General features: G+C 41.0%; 1 protein-coding gene across 7 annotated transcripts in view; it reads left to right on the forward strand.

Annotated features, from left to right (window-relative positions):
- HECTD4 (HECT domain E3 ubiquitin protein ligase 4) overlaps positions 1-18,797 on the forward strand; it is a 170,887-nt gene that overhangs the window by 115,932 nt on the left and 36,158 nt on the right. For all 7 annotated transcript variants that reach the window (XR_008703547.1, XM_055550472.1, XM_055550473.1 and 4 more), the window contains 15 exons: positions 1,107-1,260; positions 2,154-2,434; positions 2,650-2,839; positions 4,096-4,177; positions 5,703-5,905; positions 6,749-6,884; positions 7,674-7,856; positions 8,319-8,483; positions 8,880-9,049; positions 9,958-10,073; positions 13,202-13,305; positions 14,454-14,615; positions 14,733-14,881; positions 15,282-15,361; positions 17,870-18,033. Coding sequence is in view for 6 of the 7 variants with exons in the window: in XM_055550472.1 (XP_055406447.1) it covers positions 1,107-1,260; positions 2,154-2,434; positions 2,650-2,839; positions 4,096-4,177; positions 5,703-5,905; positions 6,749-6,884; positions 7,674-7,856; positions 8,319-8,483; positions 8,880-9,049; positions 9,958-10,073; positions 13,202-13,305; positions 14,454-14,615; positions 14,733-14,881; positions 15,282-15,361; positions 17,870-18,033 (2,339 nt within the window). In the remaining variant the exon portion in view is untranslated. The remainder of the gene's footprint in view (positions 1-1,106; positions 1,261-2,153; positions 2,435-2,649; positions 2,840-4,095; positions 4,178-5,702; positions 5,906-6,748; positions 6,885-7,673; positions 7,857-8,318; positions 8,484-8,879; positions 9,050-9,957; positions 10,074-13,201; positions 13,306-14,453; positions 14,616-14,732; positions 14,882-15,281; positions 15,362-17,869; positions 18,034-18,797) is intronic.

Genomic DNA, 18,797 nt, shown 5'->3' on the forward strand with positions numbered 1-18,797 from the left:
ATTGTGTTTAAGAAGAGGTCGGGTGTGAGTTAAATATCAGGATGTTTTCCAAAAAAGAAACAGACTCACAGACAACAAACTAGTGTTTACCAGTGGGGAAAGGGAGAGAGGAGGGGCTATATAAGGGGAGGGCACTGTGACAGTGAGAGCGACGTCGCTCAGTCTGCGACCCCATGGACTGTGCCCACCAGGCTCCTCAGACCGTGGAATTTTCCAGGCAAGAGTATTGGAGTGGGTTGCCATTGCCTTCTCCAGGGGATCTTCCTGACCCAGGGATCGAACCCAGGTCTCCCTCATTGCAGGCAGATGCTTTACAGTCTGAGCCACCGGGGAAGCCCCAAACAGTTGTGCATAAAGTAAGCTACAAGGACATACTGGACAACACAGGGAATATAGCCAATATTTTATAACTAAAAATGGAATACAACCTTTAAAAATTGTGAATCACTATATTGTACACCTGTAATTTATATTGTACATCAACTACTTTATGGGAAAGAAAATGATGTTTTCATCCCAGTAAAATGATAATTCTTCCCTGTCAAAATATGTTTCTGGGTTTTGTGTGGATTAATTATATTCAATTTTAACTAAGAAAAATGTCTTTTCCTAGGACTTCCCTGGTGGTCTAGTGCTTAAGAATCCACCTTGCAATGCAGGGAACACAGGATCAATCTCTGGTTGGGGAACTAAGATCCCACATGCCTTGGAGCAGCTGAGCCTGCAGGCTGCAACTACTGAAGATAAAAGAAAAAAAAAGAATTACGTATTTCCCCAACATTGAATCATTTTTCAAGTTACTGTTACCTTCTTTATGTTTCTGTGTGTGCTTAGTTGCTCCGTCGTGTCGGACTCTGCAACCCCATGGACTGTATAGCCCACCAGGCTCCTCTGTCCATGTGGATTCTCCAGGCAAGAATACTGGAGTGGGTTGCTATGCCCAGTTGTTATCTAATGGGAGACACTAATCAGATGGCTAACAAAATACTGAGCAGGTTAAAGAAAAATTGGGCAAAGGGAGGCTTTAGTGCAGACCCGCCACAGCTGCAGACTCACCATGCCTTCCTGGGGTTTTCACCATGCTTTTTCTTGCTTGAACTCTGAAGGTGGCTCCACAGAGGCTGTGCACTCAGGTCTGGCCCGTCAGGTGTCCAGCCTTCTCACGAATCACCTTGCCCGAGCAACCGAGTGCTGTGGCAACCAGGCTGCCGGGAACGACGCCCTCCAGGACGTCCTGAGTCTCCTCAATGATCTCTCGAGGTATGGAAGGCCCCCTGGAGCTATGGGAGGAGGTGGCTTTTCCTCTGAGTGATGGAATTCTTTTGGGGAGAGGGTGGCTGTCTTTAGAAACATCTAAATTACTAGGCCGTCCTGACATGCTCCTGCCTCAAGAAAAATAGTAGAGAATACAGTCGTTGAAAAATAGCATTTAGTTCCAAAATGTGGAAAGTATTTATTTGAATATATATACCACAAAATTACATATTATCATTTGCTCCAATACTTTGCTGGTAACAGCTGCTAGCCTTTCAGATCAGTACCACTGCATTTAGTAACCAAACAGCTTAACCTTCATTATAGCAAGATTAAAGACTAACCAGCCAGGACTTGTAATTAATTCACCTTCTCATGCTGTGTCTTTGAAAGAAGATAGTCTTGGGAGGTTTAATCATGTGTGAGCTGTGAGGCCCACAGAGGTTTGTCCACCTAAGGCTGCTTATTCTCTGGTTTCTGCTGAAATGTAACAGGTTCGGCTGTGGCAGAGCCCAGACTCTTGAGGTCTGTACAGCACTGTATTATCTCTTTGGTCTTGAAGCACTTCTTGAAAAGGAATAAAAGACTAAACTAAAAGCCTCCTAGCTTGGGTTTCTAAGCCTTGATGCTCTGTGAATCATGCTGAACTAGAGGATCTCAATTAACTAAACATAAGGAATCAAAAAATTTTTTAAAATCTTTTAAAGTATTACTGGTCAATTATGAGCCTTCATCAGATGGTTATAAAAAAACCTTCATAAAAACATATTGCCAAAAATCTGTGTCTTCCCATGAAATCTGAAGTCAGTTTGTTTAACCTCATTGAGGGAACCTTTGTTTCTGAATTTCTATAGATCAACGTCCCCAACATTGTGGCCCTTTTCTTCCTCTCTTTGCAGGAGTCATATAGGTAAAGCCATCCTGAGCCAGCCAGCTTGTGTGTCCAAACTCCTCTCCCTGCTACTTGACCAACGCCCATCCCCAAAGCTGGTTCTTATCATTCTTCAGCTGTGCCGGGCGGCACTCCCGCTGATGAGCGTAGAAGACTGTGGGAACGTGGAGCTCCCACCCTGGAGCTACTCCGTCCCCTCCCTAAACAGCGAGCAGGAGGATCCCAGCGACCCAGCGTCCAAGATCGCCTCGCTGCTCTTGGCAAAGCTGGCAGACTACGTGGTCCCAGGTGAGTCACATCCAGGACGGGAGAAAGGCACCGTCACTTCCTGTGGATGATCAGACCAAGCTTTCCCTTGTCCACAGTCGCAGCTGTGCTTCCTATGATAAAAGGCAAGGGGGAAAGGGTAGGAGAGAGGGAGGAAAGAGAGATTCCAAAGCCAGTGCTTCCCCCATCCAGGGGAGCTGCACAAACAACTTTGCAATTTTTCTGTTTGCTTAAAGGATGTCAGACAGTCCTTTCTCCAACCGCTTCCGAACCTGACACCACATTGACAAAAACCAGCCCCAAGAATTCCTTAAAAGGCGATAAAGATCCCGGAGAAGAAAGTGAAGCAGTGGATGGCAAGCTCTCTATCTTCATCCACAAGCGGGAAGACCAGTCGTCCCATGAAGTTCTGCAGCCATTACTAAGGTGATGATCGTAATTGTCCATGCCTTCAAGCACGAGCCACGTCACAGGCACTGTGCTGAGTAAGCCCCTTACAGATGTCACCCATCTCAGCCCTCATCACAAGTAATCACTGCTACTGTCATCCCTGTCGTTACACACAGACAAACTGAGGCAGAGCCGAAACGCAGACACAGGTCCCTCTGACTTTAGAGCCTGAACTTTTAACCATAACTCTGTACTGTCTCTCTGGACCTGACAGAGTGAAAGTCCTATTGAGTATGTATCATTTGTGTCCAACCAAATCTGTAGTGTGACCTCAGCTGTGAGAAGGAATAATGCAGCTTGGTTTTCAGTTATGGGCATCCCTCAGTCATAGTAAAATTAGGGATACCATTGACTATGAGGTAAAGAAGTAAGAAACTTTTTCAAAAGCCATAATTAATTGGAAGTATGAACGATATGATTGCCCAACAAAGAAGTAAAAATATAATTATTGTCCAAAGATTACAAACCTGCAGGGCCCTGTTAGTGGAATCCAGGACAATGAGAAGGTCCCACAGAACACAAACTCCTAAATTTAGGAGAAATTTAGGGAATTTAGAAGAGAAATTTAGGGAATTTAGAAGAGATGTTTGTCTCGGATGGAAGAGTCCTCTCTTCAAATAAATGACTGAATGATGGTGTCATCCTCATAATCGGGTCCCTTGTCTGCCATCATAGAAACCAAAAGCACTGTGGGCTCCTGGCATAGGCTAAGCTGAGTCAGGGGAAGTCAGCGCACAGATGAAGAAATCTCCAAGGCGCGTTCCTGGGCACTGTGAAATGTCATCATACACACTTGGTGAAAGCTTTTTGAGAGCCAGGTTGAGGAGGCAGGGGGAGCTAAATGCTTAGAAAGGGAGATCCAGTCGTTCACACCCAGGCGCCGGTCCAGGCTGTTATTAAACTGCCTCACCTGGGGATTTAGATCCCTCCCTGAGGCCCCCATGGGCCTGGCCTTCTCTTTACTTTAGGAGCAGCTTGTCACTTAGTTTGTCATCTTCACACAGGTTTTTAATTATCGTTATAACTCTAAAAAAAAAAATCTTGTTTTGATCCCAAAAAGTGCTATAATTGAGCAATAAAGAGCGTTTCCTTTTGAAAAACTGAGTCTTACTGTGGATTTTTGTTACAGCATGTAGTGGTGGCCTGACCATTGCCAGGTTGCCTCATGGCCTGCAGTCCCCAGCTGTGACCATCCTGTAAAATCATTGCCTCTCTCTGACTTCCCATTTCAGTAGCTCAGAAGGACGGCCCTTCCGACTTGGTACTGGTGCCAACATGGAGAAAGTTGTGAAAATGGACCGAGACATGACGAAGGTAACCCCAACGTGGAGGAACCTGCTCCAACAAGAACCACAGTTGAGAACATTTGCCAGGCTTCAGGTTTTCAGGAGAAATTTTTTTTTAAACATTCACGTTACCACAAAGAAGCAGTGTGAGAAATTGAAGTCATTGAGGGTATTTTCAAGAAGATTAGTCAAAATCAATTTATCATCTAACCAACAAGGACCTACAGTGTAGCACATGGAACTCTACTCAGTGTTGTATGACAGCCTGGATGGGAGGGAAGTTAGGGGGGAATGGATACATGTATATGTATAGCTGAGTCCCCTGTACTGTTCACCTGAAACTATCACAGTATTGTGTTTTGTTTTAATTGAAGGATAATTTGCTTTACTGTTCATTTTGCATTGGTTTCTACCGAACATCAACATGAATCAGCCATAGGTTTACCCATGTTGAAACTATCACAATATTGTTAATACCCCAATAGAAAATAAAAAGTTTAAATTAAAAAAGATCAATTTATCATTAATATTAAAATATGGAAGAGAACTCTTGATTTTGACCTAGAAATTTTCTTAGCTCTATTAAGAAAGTTCTACAGCATAAAAGATAGTTTAAAAGTGATCATAGGGTGAAAGGTTAAAAGAGTAATAATAATAGATAATAAGAAATAAAGACAAATAGCCCATAAAAAATATGTCCAGTCTCACAAATTACACAGTAAATAAATAAAGGGAAAGAATAAAAATAATAGTACCGTGTCTTTTTACCTTATCACCCTGATAATGTTAAGATTGATGATACCCTTTATTGCCAAGGTGAGGGTAAATAGGGCATTTTCAAGTATCCAGAGACAAGCTTATTCTTTTCAGTTCTGTTTGTAAAAAAATAAAATAGAATTCATGTACCCATAAATAGGGGATTTGTTAAAGAAATTATTACACCCATTTGATGAAATGCTCTGAGCTTCCCTGGTGGCTCAGCAGTAAAGAATCCACCTGCCAATGCAGGAGACTTAAGTTCGATCCCTGGGTTGGAAAGATCCCCTGGAGGAGGAAGTGGCAAGCAACTGCAGTTTTCTTCCCTGGGAAATCCTATGGACAAAGGAGCGTGGCGGGCTACAGTCCACGGGGTCACAAAGAGTCGGACATGACTTAGTGACTAAACAACAACAATGAAATACTGTCTAACCATAAAAGTAACCAGATATGTCTATGTTGACATGGATATTCATGATATTTTATGGTATCAGATTCATATGAATCAACAAAATTCACAATGTTTTGATAACTGTTAAAAAGAATTCAAAACTGCTTGTAGCATGACCTATGATTCTGTATGTCAGAATCTGCAGGGAAAAAATTCTGGCAGACTAGCAATGATCTCTGTCTGGCTGAGGACAAGGGATGTGTGTGGAGATTTAACTTTCTACAGTTCTAATATTTTAGTATTTGTATCTATAAAAATGAGCCTAGACGGAGGACACAGATTTTTTAACGTATAGTGCTGAGAAGAGTGAAAAGAATATCACGAGAATCTTTAAACTGACCCCCAGGGTGGCTGCTGTGAGGTGATTACGGAAGAGGCGGCAGCTGCTCTGCGAAAAGCGACCAAGTGGGCACAGTCAGGCCTCATTGTCAGCGTTGGGCCACCCGTGGAGTCCCTCAACCCAGAGGCCGGGAGCGGGCTGTCCACAGGGGACAAGAAGAAGACTGCCCAAACCTCCATTTGCCGAGAGAGGAACTCTGAACTCGCCAGGTAAAGCCTTCCTAGGACAGAAGCTGTCTACTCTCTTCTCAGACTTCCTGTGTGAAGGGCTTGTTTTGAGGGTTTTAATTTTATTTTTTTTTTAATTTTATTTTGTAGAGTATTTATTTTTATTTACGTATTTATTTTTGGCCTCGCCACATCACATGCAGGATCTTAGTTCCCCATCTAGGAATTGAACCATGCCCCCTGCATTGGGAGTGAGAAGTCACTGGACTGCCAGGGAAGTCCTGAAGGTTTTAATTTTATATCCTCCCCTTGACCTGCTGGAAGTGAGGAAGTGAGGCTTACAATACCCAGCATTCGTAGTAGCTGCTCTCGAAGTCGAGTCAACCAGTGATGACCATTCACTTGGTGGATCTGATGCTGTGAGGGACGAATAGGGAGGCCCTCCAGCCTGAGTGCACATCTGAAACTGGAGGACTGTTTTTCTGAGAAAGGCCATCACCAGGAACACCAGCTACAGTTTTTTTGAGCAGCAGTAGTAAATTCTGGCCTGGCTTCCTTTACTTCATCCAAACGATACTTGTCACCATTCCAGCTGTGTACAGAAGGATGAGCACATGTTGCCCCTGATAAGTTTGGGTGAGATTTTATGCTTGCCGGCCAGAGGCAGATGCAGAAAAGTCATCAAAATCCACTTTTTCTAGTATGGAGCTGGCCAAAAAGTTTATTTAGTTTTTTCAGTAATATCTTGCAGAAAAACACAAACCAACTTTTTGACTAACCCATCATAATTAGAAAATGTTTCCATCTGGTGCCAAGTCTAAAGCCACTCTTCTGGCTTCTTTACCATCACGGGGCCTTGACACTTTTCCCTGTTGACACTTGCAGGACCGACCCCGTCCGACCTTTCATCAGTGGGCACGTGGCAAACAGCATGGCCGCTGAGGTGATCGCCTTGCTTCATAGCTTGCTGATGGCACCTGAGTCAAATGCTGCTCAGATATGGACCACGACAGCAGAGAAGGTTAGTATGCTGTTATTGCTTAAAGGAGGAAGCAGGACAGAAGTCAGTTTTTTGTTCTAGCAAGGGACATTGTAACAGAGAGAGTTCCCACTTCAGCCAGATAGACTTGTGTTCCCCCTGGAATCTGCTTTGATTTAGTGGTTTCAACTCTGTTAACCCACATCTCCTATCACTGCCAGTTCTGATTTCACAGAAGGCAGGCTAGTATTCTCAGGGAAAGAATGGCACACCTTGTTTCTCCTCCTTGCTTGTGTTCTGTCAGTACTAACATTAGGAAGTCATGCATCCTTGATTTATTGGATTTGTTAAGTGGAGTTGATGAGTATTAAGGAAGCCTCTGTTGGATTTACACTCCCTGAGCTCTTCAGTAATTCATCTTGACAAACTAATCCAGTCTCCCAAAAACTAGAGTTTGGTCATCAGTTTCCCTATTCCAAGTCATTCATCTTGTGAACACCTTATAACATATCCTAAAGGTAATTGGGTGTTCCAAGGTAGGTGATAGGCTGTTATGGTCTTTCTTCAGATAAATTTTTGGCTTTATTTTAGTTTTTTTTTTTAAACTATGTTTGATTTGCTCATATTTCAAGATTGTGCATTTCCAGTTTTGTCCAGTTACATAAGACCAATATGGCAAGAACATCAGTGGTCATTCCTGCTCGTTACTGCACCCCTCCTGTGTCCAGAGTTCCTTTAGTCCAGGGGCCCTGTTGTTGACACTGCACCACCCTTATTATGAAAAGAACCAAAGTTCTAACTCCTGCCATGTGGGCTGCTTCATATGTTTAGGTTCTGTCTCGTGCACTGATGTACATTCCACAGTTGGGGAAATATGCAGAAAGCATTCTGGAAAATGGCAGCAGCAGTGGCAGAAAGCTTGCCAAACTTCAGAGAATTGCCCGCCAGGCTGTGGCTGCACTGTGTGCACTTGGAGGCTTCAAAGAGACAATCAAGATCGGGTCTGAGGTCCAGGTAACCAGCCACCATTTTTCCAAGTCATCGCTTTCCCTTGTGTATAAGTCCATTGATTCATCTATCAGCTGTAAGACAAATATCATCCACCCAGTTGGACAAAAATTCTTGTTTTTTCAAGCTAAGAAACAAGTGGCTTCTCATCCACACAGTGCTGCAGATTATTCAGACATCAGTACAATACTGCACAGTAGTTAAAACACTTGTGTCCTGTGGTGGTGTTAATATTGGGAGTGTTTTAGAATTGAGGCTTGAATTTGCTTCATACTGTGATCACCTTGATATAAGGTTTTAGGACCTATTATTTTAACTCACATTCAGGGCTTGGCATCTGCGTTATAAGAACCTATTGCTGTAATGCGGGTAATGACAGCTGTAGATTTACTCCTCCCGCTTGTCACATCAGATCGCTGCTCGCACCATCAGAGTTGGTAGGTAGTGCTAACCCATCTGTGTCTCTAGGTTTTAGGTAGAGGAATATCAGGAAGCATCGGAGTGGTGGCTTCTATCAATGAACAGGAAGGTATAGCTACGGTCAGATTCCCACCCATAGACTGTAGAAAGACTTCGCAAGCATCAGACACACTGACTATTCCATTGTCTAGACTTTGTGTTCCAAGAGCAGAGGTAAGGTGATTTTTAAATGTATCCTCAAATGTCACTGCAAATGGTAACCATCCTGTAATGAATAATATGCACGTGCATAGTGCTGAAGCACAAATACTTGGTTTTCTTAAATTTTACTTATGATATATATTTACATATTGGGTGTAATTATTTAATAGTAACGTTGATGTGAAGATTTTTACCTAAATGACCAAATTCATTTCTTTGGTGAGGAATATTCCGCAGTATATTGTATGTTTAATTGTTTTGGTCTAGCTTGCAATTTTCTGTATGGTGATTTTTTTTTTAATTGAAATTTTGAGAATTAACTCCAGATGATAATAACACCCTCATTTCTTATAAACTAACTACTTGAATTTAACTTTCTGCCATGCCACACCCCCCGACCGCCATCAGGCATTGCCTCTTCATAAACTGTCCATTACTGAGAAGGTAGTACAGGCAGTCCAGTCCATGTTGCTTCCTCAGGAGGGAAGTCTCTCTATTCATACCTCACTTCCTGCAACAGGAGATGGGTCAGCTCCTGTGATGGCAGTCGTTCGGCTCCTGGCTGAAATAAGAACAAGGTGAGCGCCCTCCAGAGACCCCCTAATGTGCTGAGTGGTGCAGGCCAGAGGGACAGGCATCTTCCATGGGCCTCTCTGTGCCAGGTTTACTGGGTCCACAGCATGAACTTCATGCCAAACTGAGTAACAGAAACCATCCATTTGTGCTGTGTTTACTACAGTTTTTGTTGCATTCCCCAACTTCTTAGCTTTGAAATAAAGTTTAGCTGTTTCCCTAAGGAAATAAACAATCAAAATATGACTGGTATATGGAGTGCATGCATAGACCCCATTGATTTGCTTTGGTCAAAGAGCTTTGTTCTATCACAGGAAGTCTTCTGTCACTTGGCCCTTTTTTAAGTAGTTCAGACCACATCAGTACCTATCTAGTCTCTTTCCAAACTGCTGAGGAGAAAATTAGGGAATGTTCACAAGTGTCAGAATTGGAAAGAAAACACATTTATTTCTAATTAAACAATAGCAACAAGTTTCTTTTGAAAATGAAACTTGCCAGAAAGTTCTAATATATGTTTTGAATCTGGTGAGAGAGATCAGTGTACAGACTTCCCAAGCATTTGGGTCCTTCTTGTTCTCAGAACATTAATATTGCCTACAGAGCAAAGTTTAGGAAAAGGTATTAGGAGACAGTGCTTATTTGGTAGCTGGCACTTGGTGTCTTCATGTAGGGAGATGGCAACCATTTCCCCTTTTTCCAATTGTCCATGCAGTGTCAGTGGTTACTGTGTGGGAAAAGAGAAGCTAGTTACATATATTCAAACCAATGCAGCTCAGTAAGAAAGCAAGAGGAATGGAGAGTTGGAACCTGATTTAAATTAGTGGATAAAATTGATTGAAATGTTTTTCACAGTTGGCTTTTTAGAGAATGACCATTGATGACTTTGAAATATTGTAAATCTTTTAACATTAAGAGCATGCCTGGTCATGGCCCAGCTTTTAGAAGACAGCTTATTTTGTGAAGAATTCATACAGCAGTGTCCAGCAGCTGTTGAAGTTCTTAACCTAGTAGCCCAGGAATGCAGTGCTGGTAAGTACCTGTTGCTTTCCTTTCTATCCTTTGTGTCGAGGTTTGTTAGCACACTGACAATCTGGAATGGAATATTGACTGTTTTCACATACACTTCCAACAGCTAAGCTCTAGACACAGCACTTAAACGACTGACTTTCATTTCAAATCTGCAAATGTAAATAAAAAGCTTCAGTATATGCCAACTAGAAAATCAGCATTTTTCATTTTAACTTTAGGACCATGATGTCAGAGTATTTTCTTTGCCCCATTCATATTAATAAGTGGGTTTCATTTCTGTATTAGAATTCTTTGTGACCTGCCCTTAGGGCTATGGATACTTTCTGACTATTGTCATTGGCCACATGTGAATTCAGAGTCCAGAAATTTGCACTAACATCCATCTTTGTGTGTTTGTGTTTCTGTGTGTCTGTATGTGTGCTTACGGAAAAGTTCAAACAAATACAAAAATAGACTATTTTTATATAATGAACCCTCATGTTTCCATCATCTAGTCTCAACAGTTATCAACTCATAATCAATCCTGTTTCTTCTACACTGCATCCTCCTGGATTATTTTTAAGCAGATTTTTAGATATTCCTTTTATTTATCTGTAAATATTTTAGTGTGTATCTCAGTAAGGACTCTTAAACACAATATCATTTTCACATGTGAAAAATTTACAATAATTTAATATTATTTAATATCTAGTCAGTGTTTAACTTTCTAATTTTCTCAAAGTCATACTTGTTTTTACGTTTGTTTATTTGAATCAGAATCCAATTAGAATTCATCCATTGTAATTCATTGTTGTCTTTTAAATCGCTTTTAAAATACAGATTCCCCTCAGTATCTTACTTGTTGAAGTTTCCCATAGTCTGGATTTTGTATATCCTATGGTGTCATTTAATATGTTTTTGTGTTCTTGAATTTCTTGTACACTGATGGTTGGCCTGGGTTTTTCTGAGTGAAAATTTACCCTTTATCCTCAAGGATCTAGTTGGACTCTAAATATAATTGTTCACAATTAGATTAGCATTTCTCCAATGCTCTTGTACTGATGTTTTAATAAACTAAAGAAAAAATAGATATCTTTACCTCCCTTAATGTTTTTAATCTTATCTATTTTTTGGTCATTTTTGTTACCTATATTATTTACTGTCTCTCATGCTATTTGCTTTTTTTCTGTAACTCTCTAATTTCTCTGTCCTTAAATTTTTGTCCTTTTTCATGTGACAGTGATTTCTTTTGGCTTGTTTTTGCTTTTTAATTCATCTTCGTTTTTATATCTATTTTTCTTCTCAAATCTCCTTCCCTTAATAAGCATAGCTGTCTGGGGCCAGCAACCATTAAAAAGCCTCAGAGAGATCCCCCCAAAAGAGACAGCAAGAACAAAATAAAAGGAGCTTGCTTGCTCAGCTTCTCAAGTGAAATTGCTTGTGACTGAACACTTGCTCATTATTTAATTTTGTATGTGTCATAGGTAGTTCCCTACTTCTGCTTTTTTAATATTCTTGGCTTAGGTTGCATCCTAAGACTTATTTGACTGATTTTAGCAAACATATAACCTTCTGAATGAATCATTTGGTTTTCTCTAGGACTCATTCTGGGTCTCTCTTATACATTTTATAGAATAAAATAGAATACATTTTATCTTACTCTGTGAAATTAACTTTGGTACTTAATGTATAAGCCAGAAATCATAATAATTTAGAGCAAATAGCTTTAATAATAACCCATCTAACCCATTTTTTCCCCCTGTGGAAAAGAACCCTATAGAAACAAAGAGTTGAAAGAAACATGTGGCAAGTTCTTATTAATTGCTACAAAATAGAAGACTATGAGCTTATACACAGCAATTTATATTCTAAAATAGTGTCCTATGTCAAGAAAGTGAAAGTGTTAGTCGCTCCGTGTGTCCAACTCTTTACCACCCCATGGACTAGGCTAGGTTACACCCCATGTAACCCACTAGGCTCCTCTCTCCATGGAATTCTCCAGGCAAAAATACTGGAGTGGGTTGCCATTCCCTTCTCTAGGGAATCTTCTCGACCCAGGGATTGAACCCCGGGTCTCCTGCATTGCAGGCAGATTCTTTACTATCTGAGCCACCAGGGAAATCCATGGCAAATTTAACAGTCCTGAATAACTCACATATTGGATTACCAGAAAGGATTTTAAGGTTTAAAGTAGGTATCTAAGTTTGCTGATTTATCTGTATTAAAAGAAAAAAAGAAAAACTATGTCTGAATTACTTTCCAACACAGCAGTAGGTTCTTATAGCCCACTTAGAGTCTGTGCTCAGAAGAAATGCTGTTTACTACATGAGATTCAAAGTAGTGTGTAGAAGATAAAGAGTTCTTTGATTTTTATTTTTTAATATATCAAGGTTTTTTAATTTCATAAATGAATGTGTCATAGAATGTATAAGCAATAATATATTGATTCTCTAAAGTGAGTCTGGGATAAAGTAAGCCACAGACTTGGCCATTGTAATGCTCCCCTCTTTGGTCTGTCTCTCATCTTTGCCCGTGTCTGTGTCGTATGTCACATAATAACACTTCAGCCTTGCACTGTGTTCTTTGTCATGTGCGTGTGTGCATATACACGTCTTATCTCTCCTCCCAGATTAGGGACTTCGGCTCATATTAGCTTTCTATTTTCCAACATCTGGCCCTGTGCTTTGGTTGTGGGAGATGTTCAGCAGGTTATAGTCTTAAAAAATCAATTTAGATGATAAAAATAATAGTTTTCTTTCATTAGATGATGATAATAGCTTTCATTTACTGAGTGTTGGCCATGTGTCAGGGACTTGGCTAAAGGCTTTAACTTGCATTGTCTCATCTTCACAACCACCCTGTGAGGCACAGGTACTGTCCTTACCCCCATGTTGGCAGTGAGATGTTAAATATCAAGTAATGGAACCAGATTCTTGATCCAGGCAGCCCAACCTCAGGGCCCGTGCACTTGACTGCATTGCTTTGTTGCTGAACTGCACGTAGGAGACAAAGATGTCTCAGGGTGTTTGCTTTTTGTAAGAATTTGAATAATCTCTGTATTTCATTGCTCGGGTCCAACTCCAAAAGAGTTGGAGCCCTTTCCGGAGTTGTAGGATTTATTTGCACGTCTTCGACATCTTCCCCTCCAGGAGAGCGGCTGGCAGTTGTGGAAGTGCAGTGTGAACGGCTAAGGATGCTCTACCGGGACTGTGCTCGGCCCCCGCCGCCTCCGCTGCAGGCTGACCGGAGACAGGTGAGCCCTCTGCTGTGTCTGCAGCACGCAGCATCAGAGAATTACAGAATTCCAGGCAGCACGTTCATGATTTTAGAAGGGGTGTTTGCAAAGCCATTTGGAGGTATGAGCTCTGCAGCGACATGCTCTCGTCTCTGAATGTCAAAGCACATCAACTTGACATTCCGAACATTGAAAGATTACAGCAGAGGAGCAGAACTTGGCAGTCTGTAAATAATTTCTGCATTATCAATAACAACAAAAAAAGAAAACTTTTTTAAAATTTTAGATCTGTAGTTCATCTTGTAATAATACTAAAAAGTATACATAGAGTGACTAAAAAGCAAAAGTGGCACAGAGAAAGACATTTCATATGTGATATTACTTATACATGGAATCTAAAAACTACAACAAACTAGTGAATAAAACAAACGAAAAAGCAGACTCACAGGGAAAAAACAAATTTCACTTGAGGGGCAAAAGCAAAAGAGGCAAAAATGGCCAATATTGGCATATCTGTGAATGTTCTTAGCAGCACTAGTCATAATAGCCAGAAAGTAGAAACAACCTAAATGTCCATCCCCTGATGAATAAATGCATAAAATGGGCATGTTCATACAATGGAGCATTATCAGCCTTAAAAAGTAGTGGAGTGCTAATACATGCTGCAGTATGGATAAAACTGGAATGATGCTAAGTGAAGGAAGCCAGTCACAAGAGACCACATACTGTATGATTCCATTTCTTGTAATGTCCAGAACCTGCAGATTCAGAGAGGCAGAAAGCATAGAGGTGGTTACCAGGGACTGGGAGGAGAGAGGGATGGGAATTAACTTCTAATGGGTACAGTTTCTTTTAAGAAGAACAAAAACGTTCTAACATTAGTTTGTGGTGATGATTGTAGAATTCTGTGAATATACTAAAGTCCATTGACCTGTACACTTTAAATTGGAAAGTTACATGTTATGTGAATTGTATCTCAAAAAATTTTATTTATACTAGGTGAGAGTATACAAAAATTGCTGTATTCTTATAATTTTTCTATATATTTGAAGTCATTTCAAAATAAGACAGTTAAAAATATATGAGAAAAAATGTCACTTGAAATCTCAACATCTCCATTTTGTGTTCACAATGCTATTGAATGAGAGTGTTTTTCCCCACTGCAGCCCAAAGAGATTACGTGGAGCCCCTCACGAGTGTTTCCACCTGTCCGAGCCTGCATGTTCTCCTCGCACCTCACTTCTGTCACCTTCCTAGCAGACCCCAGTGCGGGGGGCGGTCTGCCCAGGGGCACATTTATCTACGCCACCTCACCACTGCCCGTTCAGGTGAGAAATCACAGGACCCTTTGTCTTCTGCCTCTGTCCTTCAAATATGAGAGAAAGAGGAAGTTGAAGGGCCCATGCTGAGCCCTGATTGTCTGCCCACTCCTGGTGTTTCTTCAGGCCCCGTCTTTCTACTGGGAAATTGAAATTGTTTCCTATGGAGATACAGATGATGATACTGGACCAATAGTTTCCTTTGGCTTTGCTACAGAAGCAGAGAAAAGAGATGGGGCATGGACTAATCCAGTGGGCACCTGTCTTTTCCATAAGTAAGTGGCTGCTATCACTGTTACCTGAAAAAAAATAGGGACTTCCCTGGCTATCCAGTGGTTAAGACTCTGTGCTTCTACTGCAGGGGGCATGGGTTCAATCCCTGGTCAGGAAACTAAGATGCCACACAGTGTGGCAAAAAAAAAAAAAAAAAACCAACATGGATGTGGGTATTTTAAAACTATAGTAATATAATTATAGTCTCTACCCTAAAAAATGTAGACAATACCAGTTGGAAATACACTCATGTTCAATGAAAGAGAAGAGCTCTTAGGATTTGTCTTCTAGTTACTCTCCTGCTACTGAAATTCCTCCACCCATTCACTGCTTACCTTCCTCTATGTTGGCCCATTAGCCTTGTCTCTGACTGTTCCTTGTTTGTTGTTTTTTTTTCAATAGCAATGGCCGAGCTGTGCATTACAATGGCTCCAGTTTATTACAGTGGAAGAGCGTTCGATTAGACGTAACTCTCTCTCCTGGTGAGTATGGTGGGAGGTGTTTTTTTTTTTTTTTTTGTACCTTGTCTATTTCTGTTGTTCCCAGGTTTGGGCCAGAATAGGTCAAAATTAACAAAACTCAGCAAATGGAAATGGACAGTGTCTTCTAGTGAAAATGAAATACTTGTCATTGCTGTCCCCTGGTTTACACTGAACCTTTCATTTTAGGAGGCACTGTTGTCATTGGTAACTTAGGAGTCACAGTAACTGTCATTCCTCCGTCATTAGAAAAATCTGAGATTTTGCTTTTCTTTGAAGTTTGGTCTTTAATTAGCCTTTCATTAATAAACATATAAATAGCTTCCAAAAAAAAACCAACAACCCCACCCCTACCAGTCACCTTGAAGCACTCAAGAAATGCATTATCAGTAGGTAAGACAATGTGCTATAGACTTTGCTCTCAGCAGGCTAAACATCCAGTCCAGCTTCAGCAGATCTTCTGCCCAGGTGTTTTAGTCACATAGTCGGTTCAATAAAGAGAAAATCTTTCCCCTTGTCTTTTTAAGCCTCCATATAATAACTTGATCGGTCATAGTAGAGGAATAGCCCTAACTGCTCCAGAAGTAGCATAATACAAATATTGTCCTCTTGACATTAGAAGCAGCCAAAAGTGTTGGTGACTTATTTTCAGACAATACATCTTAGCATCATCTCTGATGAAACTTGAAATTATTAAATGTGATAGATGATCTGAGATGCTTAGGTAGGGATTCCTGAGTCACTGAACCCGACAGATAACTTCTTGTAGCTGTCTGAGGGGGTAATTTGGTCATCACTTTTCCTTGAGGGAGCTGCTTATTAAATTGTACTTTACCAGTGAGCATGGTATTTTCAGTTATGGTCAAGTTATGCCTTAGAAAGTTACTTCCTGGCAGGTTGTTTCTCTCTCTATGGAGCAGAACTCTGTAACCTGCTGAGTACTTAAGTGCTTTAAGCACAAAGGGAAGGGGAGTAGAGAGAGCAGGGGACCTGTAATTAGGTGGTTTATTTGTTTGTTACAGTTGATTGTTTTGTTTGATCATATTTTAGTTTTTGAGAAAATTTTGGATCAGACCTCAAGCAAGCCTGCTATCTACTCTTTTCTTAGAGAAATGTGTCTGTGTGGTATTAGGAATTAAGAACCTACTTTTAACAACAGGATCCCAACCTCGGTACCAACACCTTCAGTGTCTGTTCATTAACAGTTACTCTTTGAGCATCTCCTATGTGCTGGGCCCTCTTTTAGGCGCTGCAGATGCCGTGGTGAACAATGGCAAGTCCCCAGCCATTGGGAAACCCAGCCTAGTGGTATCAAAAGCATATGAGACTGGAAATTCCCTGGAAGTCCAGTGGTTAAGACGCCACACTTTCATTTCTGAGGGCACTGGTTCGATCCCTGGTTGGAGAACTAAGATCCTGAAAGCCATGCAGTGCAGCCAAAAAAAAAAAAGAAAGCATGTGAGACTGATCAAAAGCAGAATCACAGAACTTCATGCACTGACTGGAGAGTTTATAGCGGGTTAATTGTAAAGCTATGTGCACTAGCAGCTTGCCTGAGGCAGCCTATAGTGCTGATGTGGTGGACATGGTCCCCTTGGTTCTCTAAGTTCATCCCAGGATCTAGTCATCTCATCAGAAAGCAGCTTAGCTTGTATTATCTTCACTTCCTGAAAAATGCCTTAAATAAATATAACTAAGGAGTCATAATATGAGTTAATGATGTATGTTTAGTTTACACTGTAGGTGGAGTTTTAAATTATATTTTTTAGACCCTTTCTAAGTCGTCTGCAAACTTGCTGAGAAAATACTACTTTTCTTATCTTTATTCATAAGCAATCTTGTACATGTCAAAAGAGAAAAACTTGTATTCCTCTATTAAAAAATCATATCCACTGTTTTTCATTTTTGTCGTAGCTGCCTGGAAAATAAAGGTTTAATTTCATGTGTAATTATGTAACTATGTAGACACTACTGTTTTTGTTCTTCTGAACAGTTTCTGACTTCTCTTTTTAAAATTGTTTATTTCTGTTGTGTTACTTTGAGTGAGTGAGTGTTAGTCGCTCAGTCTTCTGACTCTTTGTGGACCCATGGACTGCAGCCTGCCAGGCTTCTCTGTCCATGGAATCCTCCAGGCCAGAATACTGGCATGGATAGCCATTCCCTTCTCGAGGGGATCTTCCTGACACAGGAATCAAACCCAGGTCTCCTTCATTGCAGATGAATTCTTTACCATCTGAACCACCAGGGAAACTATGTTACTTTATATATATCTAAATATTGGGTTGGCCAAAATTTCCTGTGTGTTTTTCCGTAAGATGTTATGGAAAAACCCACATGAATGTTTTGGCCAACCCAATACAAGGTATTCCATGTCTTTTTCAACTGTAACTGATGGCATGAATAAATAAAAACCATGATAGTCAATGGTACGTGACCGCATGCCAGTTACATATTGGAATTTTAATAGTCAATAAAAAGGAAAAAAAAAAGTGTTGTCTCCTTCTGCCCTAGGTGACGTGGCAGGGATTGGCTGGGAGAGAACCGAGGGGACGCCTCCTCCACCCGGGCAGCCTGCCAAGGGCCGTGTGTACTTCACATACTGTGGGCAGCGCCTCTCACCGTATCTCGAAGATGTCTCGGGTGGGATGTGGCCGGTGGTTCATATTCAGAAAAAGGCAGGTTGTCTTGTTGGGAATGAAAACCAAATTCTCCTCAGCAATTTGTTCCATCGGGAATGGAAAAATTAAAGACTCTAGACGTGGCCTGGTTGACATAGTATGTGGTACCTGATGACAGAACCTCAAAAAACCTGAAGAAGTGGGTCCTTCCTTTGCATTGAATCTGAGTGCTTAAATGCTTTGATCTCCTTTTGGCCATCTTTCCTAAACAACAAGGCAAGGGACGCTGGTGTTCTTCCAATGCCAGTAGAAAAAGCCTGTGGTTAAATGAGTTTGGAACATGGCCCTCTTGGGTTGCTTTAGTATACCAAAAGCTCAGAGGTATCCTTCAGTAAAGATTTAAAAATTAAACTTTATTTAACCTAGCATCCCTACACTTATACTTAATTATGGAACTCTGGTTTTTAAGGAGCACCTATAAACAACTAATGTTCTATGGGACATTACTATTTACTACATGCTGGTAGCTCCCACATCCTTATATCCAGTCCAGATCTCACCCTAAATTCTAGACACAAATATTCAGCAGCCTAGACAACATTTAGAAATAGATATTCCAGTTAACATGTCTGAAACTGAGCCTAACTCTTCCCCACCCCCAGCCTGCTTCTTCCCTAGCCTGCCTTGTCTCAGGAAATGGCAGCTCCATTCTTCCAGTCACTAAGGCCAAAAACCTTGGCCTCTTTCTCGACTCCTCTTCTTCCTCCCATTCTACAGCCAGTCTGTCAGCAAACCTTGTTGACTTACCTTCAAAATGTATC

This window comes from Bubalus kerabau, chromosome 16, assembly GCF_029407905.1.
Source record: "Bubalus kerabau isolate K-KA32 ecotype Philippines breed swamp buffalo chromosome 16, PCC_UOA_SB_1v2, whole genome shotgun sequence".
NCBI lineage: Eukaryota > Metazoa > Chordata > Mammalia > Artiodactyla > Bovidae > Bubalus > Bubalus kerabau.